General features: G+C 51.3%; 1 protein-coding gene across 1 annotated transcript in view; it reads right to left on the bottom strand.

Annotated features, from left to right (window-relative positions):
* LOC311130213 (phosphatase and actin regulator 1-like) overlaps positions 1-18190 on the bottom strand; it is a 33202-nt gene that overhangs the window by 3602 nt on the left and 11410 nt on the right. The window contains exons 3-8 of the mRNA XM_084162912.1: positions 7797-7877; positions 7409-7534; positions 6930-7136; positions 4185-4458; positions 1870-2033; positions 855-1011 (exon numbers count right to left, since the gene is read on the bottom strand). Coding sequence (XP_084019038.1) covers positions 855-1011; positions 1870-2033; positions 4185-4458; positions 6930-7136; positions 7409-7534; positions 7797-7877 — 1009 coding nt within the window. The remainder of the gene's footprint in view (positions 1-854; positions 1012-1869; positions 2034-4184; positions 4459-6929; positions 7137-7408; positions 7535-7796; positions 7878-18190) is intronic.

Consider the following 18190-nt stretch of genomic DNA (forward strand, 5'->3'; position numbering starts at 1 on the left):
AATAGAACTAGAGTCAGTCACCAGCTCCTCTGCAGTTGGCCGTTGACTCAACCTCCTGAGGAAATAGAACTAGAGTCAGTCAGGACCATTTCCTAACGTATTTTATTGTGTTTTGTTCTATTGTGTTTTATTTTCTGACCTCAGAGCAGTCTCCTCTGTGAGCCATGACTCCCTCAGATTTATATGTATTTACTTACCACCTCAATAGTCTGACACAGTGATTCATTCAGCAAGGAGAGGGAGGGAATGAGATGGTGGGAGGGGGGAATGAGAGAGAAGAAAAATTGAGAGAGGGGAGGGAGGAAGGAGAAGGAAGAGAGGGAGGAGGCAAGAAGCATGAGTGTAACAAATGAAAGTGGGAGGCGAAAGAAAGGAAGGAAATTGTTTGTGAATTCCTGTATTGCCACATCCCTCCTGCATTTATGTTCTGTACTCTGTGAAGGTAAAATCCCACTTGAAGCTGTCTGCCCTCTCACTGACATATTCAAGATAATAATGTGACAGGCTCTCTTTTACTCTCCCTCTCATCCGTTTCCTTCCATCCTCTGTCCCTCTCCCCTTTCTTACTTCCTCGCGTCTCATCTCCTCTCCCCAGGTCACGTCTCCCCCAGGTCACGTCCCCCCCCCCAGGTCATGTCCCCCCCCCCCAGGTCATGTCTCCCCCAGGTCTCCTCTCCCCCAGGTCACGTCTCTCACAGGTCACGTCTCCCACTCCCACAGGTTTCCTCTCCCCCAGGTCACGTCTCCCCCTGGTCTCCACTCCCCCAGGTATCCTCTCCCCCAGGTCTCGTGTGTTTCTATACAGGCACCAAGTGCCCTCCTAGCCATTGCTATAGGGAGGGTGTGTGTCTCACCGTGTGAGCTTGGTGCCTATCTGCTGCCTGAACTCCAGTCTTTCCTGGTCTGACTGTCTGGGCAGGATGTTCTTCTCCTCCAGCTCTCTCACAGACGGACGGTTACTGATCTTAATGGCCAAGGAGTCCTTCCTCAATACCTTCAGAGCCAGGGTACCTACACACACACGGACAAATTGGTTGTTGGAGAGGACAGAATAAGATAAGTAAAGTAAACTTTATTGTCCATTAAATGTTTATAAAATTGAGTTACTAACACCACAGTAGCTAACTCATGCACTAGCAATTAAACTGTCACAACGGTTACCCTCTCCAGTGAGCGCTACAGGATGGGAGTGTGTGTGTTTACTGTTTCCAACCCACTCCTCTGTTTACATAACCAGATAATATAATAATAATAATATGCCATTTAGCAGACGCTTTTATCCAAAGCGACTTACAGTCATGCGTGCATACATTTTTTGTGTATGGGTGGTCCCGGGGATTGAACCCACTACCTTGGCGTTACAAGCGCCGTGCTCTACCAGCTGAGCTACAGAGGACCAGATTACAGAGAGGAGAGAGGTGTGTGTGTTTACTGTTTCCAACTCACTCCTCTGTTAACCAGATTACAGAGAGGGAGGTGTGTGTGTAGAAATACTTCATAAGTATAATGGGCCGCAAATCAATAATTCACACAACTGCTGAAGGGAACAGAGTGAAGGGAACTACTGGAACTTGGGACCTGAGGACCAGCCAGCGTGTGTGTGTTTCATGACATAAAAGACAGAGGTTACGCAACAGCTCTCATTCACACACCACTGTCACCTCGGTGCTTTGATTGGTCACGTTCAACACTCAAATCAGGGAGGCGAACCAATGGGATTCACAGCTCTTAATGGAGGGGTCCAATGAAAGGAGAGCTCTTAAACTACATATCCCAGTAGCCATTGAGGCTGTTACTTGGAAGAATGGCCACTAAGCAGAGACCAAACAGCCACTCCAGTCCCAAACCTATGGATATACAAACACTTACTTGTAAACAGTGTTTCATCGTCATCTTCATCCTCCTCTTCTTCCTCCTCCTCCTCCTCGTCCCTGTACGACCCAGGTATGTCTTGGTAGTCTTCTTCGTTGGAGAGGTTCTCTTTGTTGTCGTCACATGCTATCATCACCGTGGGAACCACGTGGTGCAGGGAGCTGAGGTCAGTGAGAAAGGTCAAAGGTTAGCGAGAGATGGTGGCCTTGCGTGGGTGGTGTTAGAAAGACAGGAGTAGTAAGGTAACGTCAGGTTATATTTCCACCATAAGTTGTTATGAAAGAAACGTAAAACAGCCAATTGTAAACGGCACCTCAACTCAACTGACAAAACAAGACTGAAACACTGTAGAAAACGGCCTGACTCAACCATAAGGGAGACATGAGCCCAGCAAAAACAAACTGCAGACCAATCAGAAACTAGCAGCATTCCCCAATCAGGAAAACAGCACAGGAGCAGACAGGAAAATAAGCAGCAATCTAGTAACTGTGGAGCTCTCATACTGGAGAATAATTATTCCTGTTGCTTTTACAAACTAACATCACATTTAGACAAATTCAGGCAGCAATAGAGTAAAAAAAATAAAGACTTTAAAAAGACTAGGATACCTATAACCATGTTGTGCTTGAGACCAAACAGAAAAATGAAAGGGGGAGAAAAAAGGAGAGGAAAGGAAGGAGGAAATAATTGTATCCCGGGAGTACAGCTGACTGACAGGAAATCAACACCCTGGACGGCCCACCAATCAGTGTGATGGATCATGGGGGGGTCAATCTGGTACTGGCACATCAGTCACGGAGTGTTGGGGTCAATTTCAAAGCGTTTTCCCCTTGTGTGATGTGTCTGTAGACTGATGGAGATTGTGTGTGTGTGAGTGTCTGTGTTTCTGGTGGTGCTCTAAATTGGTCTAAACTGGTTAGACACCAGCCCATGATACACATACACCCAGAGAGGTAAAGTTAAGGTAAGGCTCTGGGAACTAGTGCAGCTCTTTATCCAAAGCTGAACTCAACAACAGCCAGAGGAGGTTAAAATTAAATGGTCGCTCTACTGAGATGTGTATGACTGACCAGACGTTTCAAATGCTGCCTAGAGGATTGTGGTATTGGATTCCACACAAACAGAAACATTTTAACATTTACAATTTAGTTATTTAGCAGACACTCTTTTCCAGAGCGACTTACAGGAGCAATTAGGGTGAAGCGCCTTGCTCAAGGTCACATTGACACATTTTTCACCTAGTCGGCCCGGGGATTCGAACCGGCAACCTTTCGGTTACATTCTATAACCTATGATCAGACTTCAGAAAGCTGACCTTTTGCCGATCTTTCACTGGGATAGAAAGAAGGGCTCTTATCTCTACTCTGTTGACACAAAGGCACAAAGAGACAGAGACCTCCACAAAGACCTCCCAACAGCAAACCGTACTCTCTAAAGCCAGACTGTCTGCTAACAGTGCTCCTCTTTCCTCTCTCCCATAGACCCGGGCATCCATCTTTACTCCCAATTTAACCCCACTAATTAGAACACGTTTTGTCAAATGATTAACGAGCTACTTAACGACTCTATCCCACAATCCATCACACTGCTGTAGTGTAGGCACAGGCCAGGGCCAATGGGAAGGGAGTACAGGGCAGGCTGGATATATATACTGAGTGTACAAAATATTGAGTTACACCCCCTTTTGCCTTCAATTCGTCGGGGCATGGACTCTACAAGGTGTCGAAAGCGTTCCACAGGGATGCTGGCCTATGTTGACTCCAATGCTTCCCACAGTTGTGTCATGTTGGCTGGATGTCCTTTGGGTGGTGGACCATTCTTGATATACACAGGAAACTGTTGAACGTGAAAAACCCAGCAGAATTGCAGTTCTTGACACCCTCAATCCAGTGTGCCTGGCACAGGGGTTGGGTTAAATGCATTCAGTTGTACAACTGACTAGGTATCCCCCTTTCCCTACTATCATACCCCGTTCAAAGGCATTTCAATATTTTGTCTTGCCTATTCACCCTCTGAATGGCACACATACACAATCCATGTCTCAGTTGTCTCAAGGCTTAAAAATCCTTGTTTAACCTGTCTCCTCCCCTTCATCTACACTGATTTAAGTGTATTTAAGAAGTGACATCAATAAGGGGTCATAGCTTTCACCTGGTCAGTCTGTCATGGAAAGAGCAGTTGTTCCTAATGTTTTGTACACTCAGTATATACAGTATTATGAACCCCTGCATCCACATTATTTTTCATGCACACACATGCACTCAAACACATGGAGGCAAGGACACACACACACACACACACTGTGTCCTCACCTCTCGTATCGCTTCATGGTGAGGGCCAGGGTCTTATTGAGTTCCTCTATGATGCGGCTGGGGGGGTGTAGGGGCACAGGGAGGGTCCCGTAGTGTAGGGAGTGGCCCCCAAGGGACCCCACATGGTGAGAGGGAGGGGGGCACTTCTGGAAGGTGAGGGCCGAAGGCTCCATGTTCCCCCCTGCTCCCACAGGCACACAGATCATCAGCTTCTTAGGAGGTAGAGGAGGAGACAGCTTCATGGACATACAGGGCATCTTCACTGGCATACCCTCTACAGAGGGAGGGAGGGAGGGAGGGAGACTTTACTAGTGTTTCATTATGGGGAAACACTAAAACAGTACAGAAATACACTAAGAAAAGATAAGGAACAGCATGTCAGAAAACATCTCAATGTGATTGAAGAATCCATAGAATCAAATCCCTTCTGGGAAAATTGGAACACACTAAACAAACAACCTGAAGAGCTACCTATCCAAAATGGAGATGTATGGATAAAACACTTCTCCAACCTTTTCGGCCATATAACAAAGAACCAAGAACAAAAACATATACGTGACCATTTACAAAACTTAGAATCTGTTATTAAAGACCACCACAACCCATTGGATTCTCCAATTACATTGGATGAGCTACAGGACAAAATACAAACCCTCCAACCCAAAAAGGCCTGTGGTGTTGATGGTATACTAAACAAAATGATAAAATATACAGACCACAAATTCTAATAGGCTATTCATAAACTCTTCAACAGTATCCTCAGCTCTGGCATCTTCCCCAATATTTGGAACCAAGGTCTGGTCACCCCAATCCACAAAAGTGGAGACAAATTCGACTACAATAATTACCCTGGAATCTGCATCAGCAGCAATCTCTGAAAAATCCTCTGCAGTATCATCAACAGCAGACTCCAACATTTCCTCAGTGAAAACAATGTCCTGAGCAAATGTCAAATTGGCTTCTTACCAAGATACTGTATGACAGACCACGTATACACTCTGCACACCCTAACTGACAAACAAACAAAAACAAAAGCAAAGTCTTCTCATGCCTTGTTGATATCAAAAAAGCTTTTGACTCAATTTGGCATGAGAGTCTGCTATACAAATTGATGGAAAGCGGTGTTCGGGGAAAAACATTTGACATGATAAAATCCATGTACACAAACAACAAGTGTGCAGTTAAAACACACAGATGTCTTTCCTTTGGGCCGTGGGGTGAGACAGGGATGCAGCTTGAGCCCCATCCTCTTCAACATATATATCAACGAATTGGTGAGGGCACTTGAACAGTCTGCAGCAGCCGGCCTCGCCCTACTGGACTCGGAAATCAAACGTCTACTGTTTGCAGACAATCTGGTGCTTCTGTCCCCAACCAAGGAGGGCCTACAGCAGTACCTAGATCTTCTGCACAGATTATGTCAGACCTGGGCCCTGACAGTGAATCTCAGTAAGACAAAAATAATGGTGTTCCAGAAAAAGGTCCAGTTGCCAGGACAATAAATACAAATTCTATCTAGACACTGTTGCCCTAGAGCACACAAAAACTATACGTACCTCGGCCTAAAAATCAACACCACAGGTAACTTCCACAAGGCTGTGAACAATCTAAGAGACAAAGCAACAAGGGCCATCTATTCCATCAAAAGGAAGATAAAACTCGACATCCCAATTAGGATCTGGCTAAAAATACTTCAATCAGTTATAGAACTCATTGCCCTCTATGGTTGTGAGGTCTGGGGTCAAAATGGGACAAAAGTCCAATTGAGACTCTGCATGCAGAACCCCAAACAATGCATGCAGAGCAGAATTAGGACCATATTTATCAAAATCCAGAAAAGAGCTGTTAAATTCTACAACCACCTAAAAGGAAGCGATGCCCACACATTCCATCAAAGCCCTCACCTACAGAGAGATTAACCTAGAGAAGAGTCCCCTCAGCCAGCTGGTTCTGGGGCTCTGTTCACAAACACAAACAGACCTCACAGTGTCCCAGGACAGCAACATAATTAGACCCAACCAAATTATGAGAAAGCAAAAACATAACTATTTGACACACTGAAAAGAATCAACCAAAAAACTGAGCAAATTGGAACGCTATCTGGCCCTAAACAGAGATCCTTGACTATATTCACATACTCAGTGAGCATAGCCTTGCTATTGAGAGAGGTAGCCAAGAGAAGACAGGATATGTGCCCATTGTCCACAAAATGAGGTGGAAAGTGAGCTGTACTTCCTAACCTCCTGAGAAATGTAAGACCACAGTAGAGACATATATTTCCCACAGATCACACAGACCCAAATCAAACATTGCTAAACCTCCATATCTGTACCACAGTGTGCAATCACAGCAGCAAGATGTGTCCCATTTCCATGAGAAAAGGGCAACCAGTGGAGTACAAACAAAACTGTAAATACCACCAATATCCCTTTATTTATCTTCCCCCACTATTCATACTCCCACTATTTGCACATTGCTAAAACACTGTACATACTGTAGCTGATAATATAACATATGAAATGTTGATCTTTTTTAGACCTTTTTGAGCGCAATGTTTACTGTTAATTTCAGATATTGTTTTGTTGATGTTGTTAGTTTGTTTCTTATCACTTTTGTTTATTTATCAGAGTCAGATATACCCACACAAGCAGCAAGCTGGTGGTCAGAGAAAACAGAAAGCAAAGTAAAAGCAAAGATTAACACACGGATACCTGCAATTACACATAGAGGAGTACAGGGCTCTACCTGTGATGTGGTTGGGTAGTCTGTTGAAGGGTTTCGGGGGTAGCGCCGGGGGTTGTTTGGGTTGTTTTATGATGTGATGGGATGACTCTGCCACACCGCCGTCGCCTGGATACACCATGATCTTCTTAGTGGGTGGACCCTGGCTGGGCTTCTGTGTGTGGTCTTGTGGACACGTCCCCTCTCCAGACAACTGGAACTCTACTGTTCCTGGGGACAGAATAAACCAATCAAGTGTCACGTTACAACAGGGTGAGAGGAGATTAACTAATGGGTGAGTTTGTTGGGACAGGGCCTGAGATGAGAGAATTGACCAATCAGATGTTATATTAGAAAAAGGTGAATGGCAATGAAACAATGGGTGAGTGTGTTGGGAAGCCTGAGGTGTGAGAACAAAATTGACCAATCAGATGTTATGTTACAGCACAGTGAGTGATGATGAGCCAATGGGTGAGTGTGTTGATAGAAGGCCTGAGACGCACCTATGGCTGACCCTGCTCCATCCATCAGCTCAGCTCCATCACAATGTGATGGATCAGACCCTCCTAACGCTGGAGACCTCCCGTTCTCCATCTTGACCTCCTCTCCTCTTGTTACTACCGTTCCGTCTGCAGAGAGAGAGAAGGGGGGGAGAAGGAGGAGAGAGAGACAGAGACAGAGAGAGAGAGATGGAAACAGAGATAACATGTTCCCAGTACATATCTGGCCTGGATTCAATACAGGTGGGTACTGTGATGCTGACTGTGTGACTTGATTTTGCCTAAAGGATGTTAGATTACGCAACAACAACAACGTTTTGCCATCAGTCTCTGCTCTCTAACCTCCCACTGCTGTCTTCTCCTCTATACCCTCTGACCTCTAACCTCTCACCTTTGTCGTAGATGTCCTTCAGCACTCCTCTCTTGATCAGCTCCTCTCTGCTCTGCCGGGTTGACATCTTTCTCTCCAAGACTGAGGGGACAGGATATGACGTCGCAACAACATTAGGTGGCATTATACATGACAATACTATATTCACTGTGCTCATAACTGGCCCACAGAGCAGGCACAGGGTACTGATCTGTTAAATTATGTAACACTGGTCACTACCTGTCTGAATCATAACCCAGTTATGGCCATGGTGCAGTGATAACATAAGGTTTGTATGGGGTAAGATAATATATATATCTGTGTGTGTGTGAGGATATGTGTGTGTGTTGATCACATTTCTGAACATATGTGGTGTTCAGAAAAAAAGCAGAAACTGCACCGACAGCTGGGGGAGCAGCATGAGATTAGAAAGACAGGGCAGCACCCAACTGGTGTGTGTATGTGTGTGTTTATTTGCGGGCCGAAAGCAGCTAGAATGATGCAACCTAGGGCATAGCCTCTCTATCCAAAATATATCAATGTCCTACTGTAGGTTTAACCTGGACACATGGCTCAGGACTACCTTGCATAACAAACTAGATATTATATCATAACGACGGTATAACATTATCAGATATCTTACATAATTCCAGAACATTATTCAATTAAAGAGACGATATTAGCTGAACTTCAGTAACTGCTATCTAGGGTCAAACTTAATCTGCAGGGAATTTTATCTGTCAACACTTTCACAGCTGTTCTCTGCATTTATGATGAACAAGACTGATCTTGTATAAATGTTCTAAAGCAATATTTGGTATTTTTCATTTCAGATCATTTATAAAAGGCTTAAGGGGACCTATGCTCTCAGAATCTGCCTAATCTTGCTGATGTCTAACGTGCACACACACACACCTCCTGTGGTATCTTTGGCCCTAGCCACCTGGCTCGGGGGCATCATGGCACCTAACTGCTGATCCCCTGTTTACATAATATAATCATCATACAATACAGCATCTAGCTGCCCAGCGCTGCTGCCCCGCAGTACCTACAGCACATGACCTAGCTGCCGAGCTCTGCAGCCCCTCAGTACAGCGTCTAGCTACCCAGCTCTGCTGCCCCACAGTACCTACAGCACATCACCTAGCTGCCGAGCTCTGCTTCCCCACAGTACCTACAGTACAGCACCTAGCTGCCCAGCTCTGCTGCCCCACAGTACCTACAGTACAGCACCTAGCTTCCCAGCTCTGCTGCCCCACAGTACCTACAGTACATAGCTGCCCAGCTCTGCTGCCCCACATTACCTACAGTACAGCATATAGCTGCCCAGCTCTGCTGCCCCACAGTACCTACAGTACAGCACCTAGCTGCCCAGCTCTGCTGCCCCACAGTACCTACAGCACATCACCTAGCTGCCCAGCTCTGCTGCACCACATTACATCACCTAGCTGCCCAGCTCTGATGCCCCACAGTACCTACATTACATCACCTAGCTGCCCAGCTCTGCTGCCCCACAGTACATACAGTACAGCATATAGCTGCCAAGCTCTGCTGTCCCACAGTACCTACAGTACAGCACCTAGCTGCCCAGCTCTGCTGCCCCACAGTACCTACAGTACAGCATCTAGCTGCCCAGCTCTGCTGCCCCACAGTACCTACAGTACAGCACCTAGCTGCCCAGCTCTGCTGCCCCACAGTACCTACAGTACAGCACCTAGCTGCCCAGCTCTGCTGCCCCGCAGTACCTACGGTACAGCACCTAGCTGCCCAGCTCTGCTGCCCCGCAGTACCTACGGTACAGCACCTAGCTGCCCAGCTCTGCTGCCCCACAGTACAGCACCTAGCTGCCCAGCTCTGCTGCCCCACAGTACCTACAGTACATCACCTAGCTGCCCAGCTCTGCTGCCCCACAGTACCTACAGCACATCACCTAGCTGCCGAGCTCTGCTGCCCCACAGTACCTACAGTACAGCACCTAGCTGCCCAGCTCTGCTGCCCCACAGTACAGAATCTAGCTGCCCAGCTCTGCTGCCCCACAGTACCTACAGTACAGCATCTAGCTGCCCAGCTCTGCTGCCCCACAGTACCTACAGGACAGTACAGCACCTAGCTTCCAGCTCTGCTGCCCCAAAGTACCTACAGCACAACACCTAGCTGCCGAGCTCTGATGCCCCACAGTACCTACAGTACAGCACCTAGCTGCCTGCTCTGCTGCCCCGCAGTACCTACAGCACATCACTTAGCTGCCCAGCTCTGCTGCCCCACAGTACCTACAGTACATCACCTAGCTGCTGAGCTCTGCTGCCCCACAGTACCAACAGCACATTACCTAGCTGCTCAGCTCTGCTGCCCCACAGTACAGCACCTAGCTGCCCGGTTCTGCTGCCTCACAGTACCTACAGTACAGCACCTAGCTTCCCAGCTCTGCTGCCCCACAGTACACCACCTAGCTGCCGAGCTCTGCTGCCCCACAGTACCTACAGCACATCACCTAGCTGCCGAGCTCTGATGCCCCACAGTACCTACAGTACAGCACCTAGCTGCCAGCTCTGCTGCCCCGCAGTACCTACAGCACATCACTTAGCTGCCCAGCTCTGCTGCCCCACAGTACCTACAGTACATCACCTAGCTGCCCAGCTCTGCTGCCCCACAGTACCTACAGCACATCACCTAGCTGCCGAGCTCTGCTGCCCCACAGTACCTACAGTACAGCACCTAGCTGCCTATCTCTGCTGCCCCACAGTACAGAATCTAGCTGCCCAGCTCTGCTGCCCCACAGTACCTACAGTACAGCATCTAGCTGCCCAGCTCTGCTGCCCCACAGTACCTACAGTACAGCATCTAGCTGCCCAGCTCTGCTGCCCCACAGTACCTACAGTACAGCACCTAGCTGCCCAGCTCTGCAGCCCCGCAGTACCTACGGTACAGCACCTAGCTGCCCAGCTCTGCTGCCCCACAGTACAGAATCTAGCTGCCCAGCTCTGCTGCCCCACAGTACCTACAGTACAGCATCTAGCTGCCCAGCTCTGCTGCCCCACAGTACCTACAGTACAGCACCTAGCTGCCCAGCTCTGCTGCCCCACAGTACCTACAGTACAGCACCTAGCTGCCCAGCTCTGCTGCCCCACAGTACCTACAGCACATCACCTAGCTGCCCAGCTCTGCTGCCCCACATTACCTACAGTACATCACCTAGCTGCCCAGCTCTGATGCCCCACAGTACCTACAGTACATCACCTAGCTGCCCAGCTCTGCTGCCCCACAGTACCTACAGCACAGCACCTAGCTGCCCAGCTCTGCTGCCCCACAGTACCTAAAGCACATCACCTAGCTGCCAAGCTCTGCTGTCCCACAGTACCTACAGTACAGCACCTAGCTGCCCAGCTCTGCTGCCCCACAGTACCTACAGTACAGCATCTAGCTGCCCAGCTCTGTTGCCCCACAGTACCTACAGTACAGCACCTAGCTGCCCAGCTCTGCTGCCCCACAGTACCTACAGTACAGCACCTAGCTGCCCAGCTCTGATGCCCCACAGTACCTACAGTACATCACCTAGCTGCCCAGCTCTGCTGCCCCACAGTACCTACAGCACAGCACCTAGCTGCCCAGCTCTGCTGCCCCACAGTACCTAAAGCACATCACCTAGCTGCCAAGCTCTGCTGTCCCACAGTACCTACAGTACAGCACCTAGCTGCCCAGCTCTGCTTCCCCACAGTACCTACAGTACAGCATCTAGCTGCCCAGCTCTGCTGCCCCACAGTACCTACAGTACAGCACCTAGCTGCCCAGCTCTGCTGCCCCACAGTACCTACAGTACAGCACCTAGCTGCCCAGCTCTGCTGCCCCGCAGTACCTACGGTACAGCACCTAGCTGCCCAGCTCTGCTGCCCCACAGTACAGCACCTAGCTGCCCAGCTCTGCTGCCCCACAGTACCTACAGCACATCACCTAGCTGCCCAGCTGTGCTGCCCCACAGTACATCACCTAGCTGCCCAGCTCTGCTGCCCCACAGTACCTACAGCACATCACCTAGCTGCCCAGCTCTGCTGCCCCACATTACCTACAGTACATCACCTAGCTGCCCAGCTCTGATGCCCCACAGTACCTACATTACATCACCTAGCTGCCCAGCTCTGCTGCCCCACATTACCTACAGTACAGCATATATCTGCCCAGCTCTGCTGCCCCACAGTACATCACCTAGCTGCCGAGCTCTGCTGCCCCACAGTACCTACAGTACAGCACCTAGCTGCCCAGCTCTGCTGCCCCACAGTACAGAATCTAGCTGCCCAGCTCTGCTGCCCCACAGTACCTACAGCACATCACCTAGCTGCCAAGCTCTGCTGTCCCACAGTACCTACAGTACAGCACCTAGCTGCCCAGCTCTGCTGCCCCACAGTACCTACAGTACAGCATCTAGCTGCCCAGCTCTGCTGCCCCACAGTACCTACAGTACAGCACCTAGCTGCCCAGCTCTGCTGCCCCACAGTACCTACAGTACAGCAGCTAGCTGCCCAGCTCTGCAGCCCCGCAGTACCTACGGTACAGCACCTAGATGCCCAGCTCTGCTGCCCCACAGTACAGCACCTAGCTGCCCAGCTCTGCTGCCCCACAGTACCTACAGCACATCACCTAGCTGCCCAGCTCTGCTGCCCCACATTACCTACAGTACATCACCTAGCTGCCCAGCTCTGATGCCCCACAGTACATCACCTAGCTGCCCAGCTCTGCTGCCCCACAGTACCTACAGTACAGCACCTAGCTGCCCAGCTCTGCTGCCCCACAGTACCTACAGCACATCACCTAGCTGCCCAGCTCTGCTGCACCACATTACATCACCTAGCTGCCCAGCTCTGATGCCCCACAGTACCTACATTACATCACCTAGCTGCCCAGCTCTGCTGCCCCACAGTACATACAGTACAGCATATAGCTGCCAAGCTCTGCTGTCCCACAGTACCTACAGTACAGCACCTAGCTGCCCAGCTCTGCTGCCCCACAGTACCTACAGTACAGCATCTAGCTGCCCAGCTCTGCTGCCCCACAGTACCTACAGTACAGCACCTAGCTGCCCAGCTCTGCTGCCCCACAGTACCTACAGTACAGCACCTAGCTGCCCAGCTCTGCTGCCCCGCAGTACCTACGGTACAGCACCTAGCTGCCCAGCTCTGCTGCCCCGCAGTACCTACGGTACAGCACCTAGCTGCCCAGCTCTGCTGCCCCACAGTACAGCACCTAGCTGCCCAGCTCTGCTGCCCCACAGTACCTACAGTACATCACCTAGCTGCCCAGCTCTGCTGCCCCACAGTACCTACAGCACATCACCTAGCTGCCGAGCTCTGCTGCCCCACAGTACCTACAGTACAGCACCTAGCTGCCCAGCTCTGCTGCCCCACAGTACAGAATCTAGCTGCCCAGCTCTGCTGCCCCACAGTACCTACAGTACAGCATCTAGCTGCCCAGCTCTGCTGCCCCACAGTACCTACAGGACAGTACAGCACCTAGCTTCCAGCTCTGCTGCCCCAAAGTACCTACAGCACAACACCTAGCTGCCGAGCTCTGATGCCCCACAGTACCTACAGTACAGCACCTAGCTGCCTGCTCTGCTGCCCCGCAGTACCTACAGCACATCACTTAGCTGCCCAGCTCTGCTGCCCCACAGTACCTACAGTACATCACCTAGCTGCTCAGCTCTGCTGCCCCACAGTACCAACAGCACATTACCTAGCTGCTCAGCTCTGCTGCCCCACAGTACAGCACCTAGCTGCCCGGTTCTGCTGCCTCACAGTACCTACAGTACAGCACCTAGCTTCCCAGCTCTGCTGCCCCACAGTACACCACCTAGCTGCCGAGCTCTGCTGCCCCACAGTACCTACAGCACATCACCTAGCTGCCGAGCTCTGATGCCCCACAGTACCTACAGTACAGCACCTAGCTGCCAGCTCTGCTGCCCCGCAGTACCTACAGCACATCACTTAGCTGCCCAGCTCTGCTGCCCCACAGTACCTACAGTACATCACCTAGCTGCCCAGCTCTGCTGCCCCACAGTACCTACAGCACATCACCTAGCTGCCGAGCTCTGCTGCCCCACAGTACCTACAGTACAGCACCTAGCTGCCTATCTCTGCTGCCCCACAGTACAGAATCTAGCTGCCCAGCTCTGCTGCCCCACAGTACCTACAGTACAGCATCTAGCTGCCCAGCTCTGCTGCCCCACAGTACCTACAGTACAGCATCTAGCTGCCCAGCTCTGCTGCCCCACAGTACCTACAGTACAGCACCTAGCTGCCCAGCTCTGCAGCCCCGCAGTACCTACGGTACAGCACCTAGCTGCCCAGCTCTGCTGCCCCACAGTACAGAATCTAGCTGCCCAGCTCTGCTGCCCCACAGTACCTACAGTACAGCATCTAGCTGCCCAGCTCTGCTGCCCCACAGTACCTACAGTACAGCACCTAGCTGCCCAGCTCTGCTGCCCCACAGTACCTACAGTACAGCACCTAGCTGCCCAGCTCTGCTGCCCCACAGTACCTACAGCACATCACCTAGCTGCCCAGCTCTGCTGCCCCACATTACCTACAGTACATCACCTAGCTGCCCAGCTCTGATGCCCCACAGTACCTACAGTACATCACCTAGCTGCCCAGCTCTGCTGCCCCACAGTACCTACAGCACAGCACCTAGCTGCCCAGCTCTGCTGCCCCACAGTACCTAAAGCACATCACCTAGCTGCCAAGCTCTGCTGTCCCACAGTACCTACAGTACAGCACCTAGCTGCCCAGCTCTGCTGCCCCACAGTACCTACAGTACAGCATCTAGCTGCCCAGCTCTGTTGCCCCACAGTACCTACAGTACAGCACCTAGATGCCCAGCTCTGCTGCCCCACAGTACCTACAGTACAGCACCTAGCTGCCCAGCTCTGATGCCCCACAGTACCTACAGTACATCACCTAGCTGCCCAGCTCTGCTGCCCCACAGTACCTACAGCACAGCACCTAGCTGCCCAGCTCTGCTGCCCCACAGTACCTAAAGCACATCACCTAGCTGCCAAGCTCTGCTGTCCCACAGTACCTACAGTACAGCACCTAGCTGCCCAGCTCTGCTTCCCCACAGTACCTACAGTACAGCATCTAGCTGCCCAGCTCTGCTGCCCCACAGTACCTACAGTACAGCACCTAGCTGCCCAGCTCTGCTGCCCCACAGTACCTACAGTACAGCACCTAGCTGCCCAGCTCTGCTGCCCCGCAGTACCTACGGTACAGCACCTAGCTGCCCAGCTCTGCTGCCCCACAGTACAGCACCTAGCTGCCCAGCTCTGCTGCCCCACAGTACCTACAGCACATCACCTAGCTGCCCAGCTGTGCTGCCCCACAGTACATCACCTAGCTGCCCAGCTCTGCTGCCCCACAGTACCTACAGCACATCACCTAGCTGCCCAGCTCTGCTGCCCCACATTACCTACAGTACATCACCTAGCTGCCCAGCTCTGATGCCCCACAGTACCTACATTACATCACCTAGCTGCCCAGCTCTGCTGCCCCACATTACCTACAGTACAGCATATATCTGCCCAGCTCTGCTGCCCCACAGTACATCACCTAGCTGCCGAGCTCTGCTGCCCCACAGTACCTACAGTACAGCACCTAGCTGCCCAGCTCTGCTGCCCCACAGTACAGAATCTAGCTGCCCAGCTCTGCTGCCCCACAGTACCTACAGCACATCACCTAGCTGCCAAGCTCTGCTGTCCCACAGTACCTACAGTACAGCACCTAGCTGCCCAGCTCTGCTGCCCCACAGTACCTACAGTACAGCATCTAGCTGCCCAGCTCTGCTGCCCCACAGTACCTACAGTACAGCACCTAGCTGCCCAGCTCTGCTGCCCCACAGTACCTACAGTACAGCAGCTAGCTGCCCAGCTCTGCAGCCCCGCAGTACCTACGGTACAGCACCTAGATGCCCAGCTCTGCTGCCCCACAGTACAGCACCTAGCTGCCCAGCTCTGCTGCCCCACAGTACCTACAGCACATCACCTAGCTGCCCAGCTCTGCTGCCCCACATTACCTACAGTACATCACCTAGCTGCCCAGCTCTGATGCCCCACAGTACATCACCTAGCTGCCCAGCTCTGCTGCCCCACAGTACCTACAGTACAGCACCTAGCTGCCCAGCTCTGCTGCCCCACAGTACCTACAGTACAGAACCTAGCTGCCCAGCAATGCTGCCCCACAGTACCTACAGTACATCACCTAGCTGCCGAGCTCTGCTGTCCCACAGTACCTACAGTACAGTACAGCACCTAGCTGCCAGCTCTGCTAACCCAAAGTACCTACAGCACATCAACTAGCTGCCGAGCTCTGATGCCCCACAGTACCTACAGTACAGCACCTAGCTGCCAGCTCTGCTGCCCCGCAGTACCTACAGCACATCACTTAGTAGCTGCCCAGCTCTGCTGCCCCACAGTACCTACAGTACATCACCTAGCTGCCCAGCTCTGATGCCCCACAGTACCTACAGTACATCACCTAGCTGCCCAGCTCTGATGCCCCACAGTACCTACAGTACAGCACCTAGCTGCCCAGCTCTGCTGCCCCACAGTACATCACCTAGCTGCCGAGCTATGCTGCCCCACAGTACATCACCTAGCTGCCGAGCTCTGCTGCCCCACAGTACCTACAGTACAGCACCTAGCTGCCCAGCTCTGCTGCCCCACAGTACCTACAGTACACCACCTAGCTGCCGAGCTCTGCTGCCCCACAGTACATCACCTAGCTGCCGAGCTCTGCTGCCCCACAGTACCTACAGTACAGTACAGCACCTAGCTGCCAGCTCTGCTGCCCCAAAGTACCTACAGCACATCACCTAGCTGCCGAGCTCTGATGCCCCACAGTACCTACAGTACAGCACCTAGCTGCCAGCTCTGCTGCCCCGCAGTACCTACAGCACATCACTTAGCTGTCCAGCTCTGCTGCCCCACAGTACATCACCTAGCTGTCCAGCTCTGCTGCCCCACAGTACCTACAGTACATCACCTAGCTGCTCAGCTCTGCTGCCCCACAGTACCTACAGTACAGGGCAGCACCCAACTGGTGTGTGTATGTGTGTGTTTATTTGCGGGCCGAAAGCAGCTAGAATGATGCAACCTAGGGCATAGCCTCTCTATCCAAAATATATCAATGTCCTACTGTAGGTTTAACCTGGACACATGGCTCAGGACTACCTTGCATAACAAACTAGATATTATATCATAACGACGGTATAACATTATCAGATATCTTACATAATTCCAGAACATTATTCAATTAAAGAGACAATATTAGCTGAACTTCAGTAACTGCTATCTAGGGTCAAACTTAATCTGCAGGGAATTTTATCTGTCAACACTTTCACAGCTGTTCTCTGCATTTATGATGAACAAGACTGATCTTGTATAAATGTTCTAAAGCAATATTTGGTATTTTTCATTTCAGATCATTTATAAAAGGCTTAAGGGGACCTATGCTCTCAGAATCTGCCTAATCTTGCTGATGTCTAACGTGCACACACACACACCTCCTGTGGTATCTTTGGCCCTAGCCACCTGGCTTGGGGGCATCATGGCACCTAACTGCTGATCCCCTGTTTACATAATATAATCATCATACAATACAGCATCTAGCTGCCCAGCGCTGCTGCCCCGCAGTACCTACAGCACATCACCTAGCTGCCGAGCTCTGCAGCCCCTCAGTACAGCGTCTAGCTACCCAGCTCTGCTGCCCCACAGTACCTACAGCACATCACCTAGCTGCCGAGCTCTGCTTCCCCACAGTACCTACAGTACAGCACCTAGCTGCCCAGCTCTGCTGCCCCACAGTACCTACAGTACATAGCTGCCCAGCTCTGCTGCCCCACATTACCTACAGTACAGCATATAGCTGCCCAGCTCTGCTGCCCCACAGTACCTACAGTACAGCACCTAGCTGCCCAGCTCTGCTGCCCCACAGTACCTACAGTACAGCACCTAGCTGCCCAGCTCTGCTGCCCCGCAGTACCTACGGTACAGCACCTAGCTGCCCAGCTCTGCTGCCCCACAGTACAGCACCTAGCTGCCCAGCTCTGCTGCCCCACAGTACCTACAGCACATCACCTAGCTGCCCAGCTGTGCTGCCCCACAGTACATCACCTAGCTGCCCAGCTCTGCTGCCCCACAGTACCTACAGCACATCACCTAGCTGCCCAGCTCTGCTGCCCCACATTACCTACAGTACATCACCTAGCTGCCCAGCTCTGATGCCCCACAGTACCTACATTACATCACCTAGCTGCCCAGCTCTGCTGCCCCACATTACCTACAGTACAGCATATATCTGCCCAGCTCTGCTGCCCCACAGTACATCACCTAGCTGCCGAGCTCTGCTGCCCCACAGTACCTACAGTACAGC

The sequence above is a fragment of the Coregonus lavaretus genome, assembly GCF_964263955.1.
Source record: "Coregonus lavaretus genome assembly, chromosome: 6".
Taxonomy (NCBI): Eukaryota; Metazoa; Chordata; class Actinopteri; order Salmoniformes; family Salmonidae; genus Coregonus; species Coregonus lavaretus.